Here is a 4520-nt window from a genome sequence, read left to right on the forward strand (position 1 = left end):
GTATAACTAAACGCTTGTCAATTTTTTATTGCAGTCTGTTCCCCCGTTAAGGAGTCTCACCTTCTCTATTGGTCCTTTTTACCATTAATCATTAAAGAAAAATAAATTACCCAAATTTTGGGTTGTCCCCAGAAAAGTAATAGAAGGGGAATCTTCCAATGGGCACACTAGTTCTGGCAACCTGGGGGGTCCCCAAGAAATTCCCTTAATTTACAGGGATTTCCTCTCACTTCTTGTTTGGCTATGGGATAGGAAGTGAAGGGAAATCTCCACAATGGAAAAAAATAAAAAATCTGACGGGGGTTATAACCCTCCCTTGATCTATCCAAAATGAACAAATACAATTTTGCCTATAGTTCTATTTTAATGCAATTATGTATTAATTAAAAAGCCTAGAACTGTTGTATATATCTGAATTTGTCCTGATATCACTTCCTGTAATCACCTACACAGCAGCATTGGGGGGAGGGGGGAGGGGCGTCACTCTGAGCTAATTAGAGCTTTACAGCTTTGTACACTTCTGTCTGACAGCAACAATAAACTACAATGAAGATACCAAGGAACTTCACTAATTTCCTTCATTTTGATCTGTTAAACATACACTTGAAAGAATATTGTTATAGCTATTTAATAAGTGTATAAATTACATGTGAATCCTGCCAGAAATCCAGTGCTGTCCTGTGCACTCTGCAGTTCGATATTCCTCTCCTATATGTAAAAATCAGCAGAAGACTGCTTAAAACCCTCAAACATTATATATTGTTTTAAGCAGAAACCCTAGAGAATAAAATGGTGGCCTAGAGAATAAAACATTGGGTGTTGCATAGTTTTTTTGGAGAAAAAATAAATTCATGAATTTGAATACACAATATATTACCCATATGTTTTTCTAAAATATAAAAGATGATATTATGATATATTAAATAGATACACAACATGTCATGCTTTAAAATTGCGTACGCCGGTGGAATGGTGCTAAATTACGGTACCTAAAAATCTACGGTGTATAGTACTATGAGTGAGTTGTGTCACCCCAGGACAGGAAGTGTGTTACTGGCAGGATCTCTAGGTAAAAATAATTGAAAACAAAAAGGCCGAAAGAAGAACATCTAAGTATTGGCAAGCTGTAATCTACTGAATCTACGGCATTATTCTGTTGGTTAAAAATAATCAGATTCATATTTCTGTGATGTCAGCAGATTTGGGCAGATTTTCTGTTATATTATTATTTCTCACGTCGCTTTTTACCCCCAGATGTTGTTATAGAACCTTTTCCTACAGCTAACCCAGCATGGAGGGGCTCAGTGAAGGTGGTGGTGAAGGTGTGGATGTGTCTGATTGGGTCACACAGATCATAAAAGGACAGCTGCCCGGCCTCATAATCCACATAGATCCTGACTCTGTTACTGGAGAGATCGGGAGATATGATGATCGGTTTATTGTCATGTATTACATAACACTGACCGCTATACCTGCGCAAACACCAGGACTTGTTATTATCTCCAATCAGTGACTGCTCTCCTCCCCTCTCTATACTGGGATAACACATCCCGACTCTGTAATGTTCTGACTCACTGACATCCACTTCCCAGTAATGTCGCCCCAAGGAAAATCTCTGACTGCTTAATACCTGGGACCGACACGGAAATCTCTCCGGTGTTTCTGGACGATTCTGCTTTATATCTGACAAGGATACAGTTTTCATGTCATCTGATATCTGTAGATTATTATGAGCTGTGTTCACATCCAGTAATATGTCTGAAGCTTCCTGTATATAGAATGTTACATATCCCCCTTTTATCATATCAGATAACCCTGTGTGTAATGTGTGTGAGATTCCAGACACATCCAGATCCCCTCCATCATGGAAGAGTCTATCATGTCTCTCTCTGTCCTCATTATCTCCCTCCTCAGTATCACACAAGTCCCCTGTGTCTGATTCCTGTAGGACAGTCAGTGGGTCAGTCATGTTACACAGCTCCTCAATGTCCTTCATCTTCCTGGACAGATCCTCCTTCTTTATTTCCAGCTGATGGATCAGATCAGACAATGAGATCCTCTCTTCCTGGCTGGAGATGTTCCTCCGGACTCTCTTCTCCAGGTCCTCCAGATGTCTCCTGAGCTCTATGAACAGGGCAGTGACTCTCTCTGATATGTTTTGTACTTTTCTTCTGCGATCCTGCAGACTCTGGACTCTTTTCTCCGTCTCCTCTCTCTCTGTCATAATTTTCTGCAGATCATTTCTGAGTTTCTGTTTCTTCTTCTCAGAGGCCTCATCCAGAGTCTCCACCTTGTGTCCCCGATGTTCTCCGGCCAAACTGCAGGACACACAGATACAGGCAGAGTCCTCAGTGCAGTAATATTTAAGAAGTTCTCTATGGATGGAGCATTTTCTGTTCTCCATGGAAGTGGTGGGATCAGTTAAGACATGTTCTGGTGACTTGCTGTGGACTCTCAGGTGATTATCACACAGAAAAGCTTCACAATGCAGACAGGATTTAACAGCAGGTACAGGATAGTGAATACAGTAAGTACAGAAGATTCCAGTCTTCCCTTCTTCCAGCTGAGTAGACCGGAAAGTCTCCACTATGTTACGTAGTGTTATGTTCCTGTGCAGTACAGGCCGATCCCGGAACTCTTCTCTGCACTCAGGACAGGAATATCCTCCAGACCCCTCCTGTGTATCCAACACACGATCAATACAGACCCGGCAGAAGTTGTGTCCACAGCTCAGCATTACAGAATCCGTATAAATGTTCAGGCAGATGGAACAGTCCAGCTCCAGTCTCAGATCAGCAGACGCCATCGCTGACAGCAGAAGAGAGAAATGAAACTAAAAAGTCTCCGACAACGAAAATCCAAAGGGCGTCTCACATTCCTCGGCACAGGGAGGGGCTGAGCTGGTCTTGCAGCTTTTATCTTGAGGAAGTTTGTGGACAAATAAATGTTTATATTGAAGGTATATGTCCTACATGTTGATACACATTGTACTGATTTTGAGCTTTAAATTACTTCTGCAGACAAGGCACAAAACTAAGTTATATAATGCAGTGTGAATAGATATTTGCATGTTTAGACCTTATGTACACTGCAGCTGGTAAACGGACAATTAGGAACATTTGGGCTTTTTTTTAGCAGCGTTTATAGTAGTGTAGCGCCCCCTTTGCTTTCAGTATGGGCACTACGCTAAAGTTAATGGGAAATGGGAGAGTTATTTGCTCCCATTCGTGGTTTGTTTAAATTTGGGACTTCTGTCATTCCAGAAATGTCCACTGGGTCAGTCTGTGGTCCAGGGGTGCAATACCACCCCTGGCCGGCAGGGGTTCTGGCAGAGCAAGTTTTCCCCAGCAGCCAATTAGAGGAGTTTTTCCCTCGCGGGGCATGCTGGGGGAGAGTATATCTGTGACAGGGGTCATGTGTTAAGAAATCTTTGCGGGGTCCCCGTTCCAGGTGCGCGCATCCATGGACCCCACCGGCGCGGCCCACCTGACCGAAGCTGCAAACTGCATCGAACCTCATCCAGAGGTAAAAGGGGATCCCAGTGCTTCGCTGGGTTCCAGGACCTGTTGAGAGAATCCCAATCTGGGATCGGGTGTCCGGACCACTGACAGGTATGCTCGCTGTCACCCGGGGGCCTATATAGGAAAAGTCTACTGGGAGGATTCGCTCTCTTTATTCACCTAAGTCCTTTATTGAAATTGGCCTGTGGTGGAGGCCCTAGAGCCGGGTCTGTGGGAGAGATCTGTTCCTCCCAGCTAGTTCGGAGTGACACTTCGGCTGCCAGGCCTACCATAGGGGTCTGTCCGGGGGCACTTTGCCCACTCCAAGTAGAGTGGCGACGAGTTACAAAATTGGTACTATACAGAGCAGTACTGACTGCTCCATTTAATATCCAGGCCTGATACCGCAAGGTTCTCTTTCTTTCCTTCATCAACCTTGACCTTCCCAATTTATGTTGATGTTGGCCGTGTTTGGCCTGAGAATAAAGCATTGAAAAACCCTTTATTGGCTGTCTGGACCTTCGCTCACTACCGCCGTTCTCACAACTACATCCCTAGACAACGCCAGGGTAACTTAGCAGGCCGATCCCAAAATCCACCAGCGGCTCCTTCAGGGGTGAGCGCTACACGTGGGGGCTCGTCCGGGATTCGGCCGTTACCATTGGCAACCAGAAAGTGAGATTATTTATTAAAGAACAAAGAGTTGTGTACTTTGAACTGTCCGGCAACGAGGGGGTTAACCTCGCATCACTAAGCTTGGGCGTGCGTGCGGCCCAGCATGCGCCTGCAACGTGTCCGGACAAGTTTATTTCAAGTGGGCGGAGCCACCCTCCCCTGCGTGTAACGTATGGTGTAATTTCGCGCCAAATGGGGAGGAAAAACACTCAATTTCGCGCCAAGGGGGCAGAGCCACCATTTTCTTCGAATGGGACGGATCACTGCCGGAGAGATGTCCGAAACTTCGAAGGCCTCAGCTGCCCTAAGTCGCCTCGTGACTACACCGAGGCTGCCCTCTGAGCC

At 45.0% G+C, this 4520-nt stretch overlaps 1 protein-coding gene across 1 annotated transcript; it reads right to left on the reverse strand.

Moving 5' to 3' along the window:
- Positions 1 to 280: 280 nt before the first annotated feature.
- On the reverse strand, positions 281 to 2928 carry LOC120941632 (E3 ubiquitin/ISG15 ligase TRIM25-like). Its single transcript, XM_040355160.1, has one exon. The coding sequence runs from the start codon at positions 2804 to 2806 to the stop codon at positions 1226 to 1228; it is 1581 nt and encodes a 526-aa protein (XP_040211094.1). The 5' UTR covers positions 2807 to 2928; the 3' UTR covers positions 281 to 1225.
- Positions 2929 to 4520: the final 1592 nt, after the last annotated feature.

Source organism: Rana temporaria, chromosome 5, assembly GCF_905171775.1.
Source record: "Rana temporaria chromosome 5, aRanTem1.1, whole genome shotgun sequence".
NCBI classification, from domain to species: domain Eukaryota; kingdom Metazoa; phylum Chordata; class Amphibia; order Anura; family Ranidae; genus Rana; species Rana temporaria.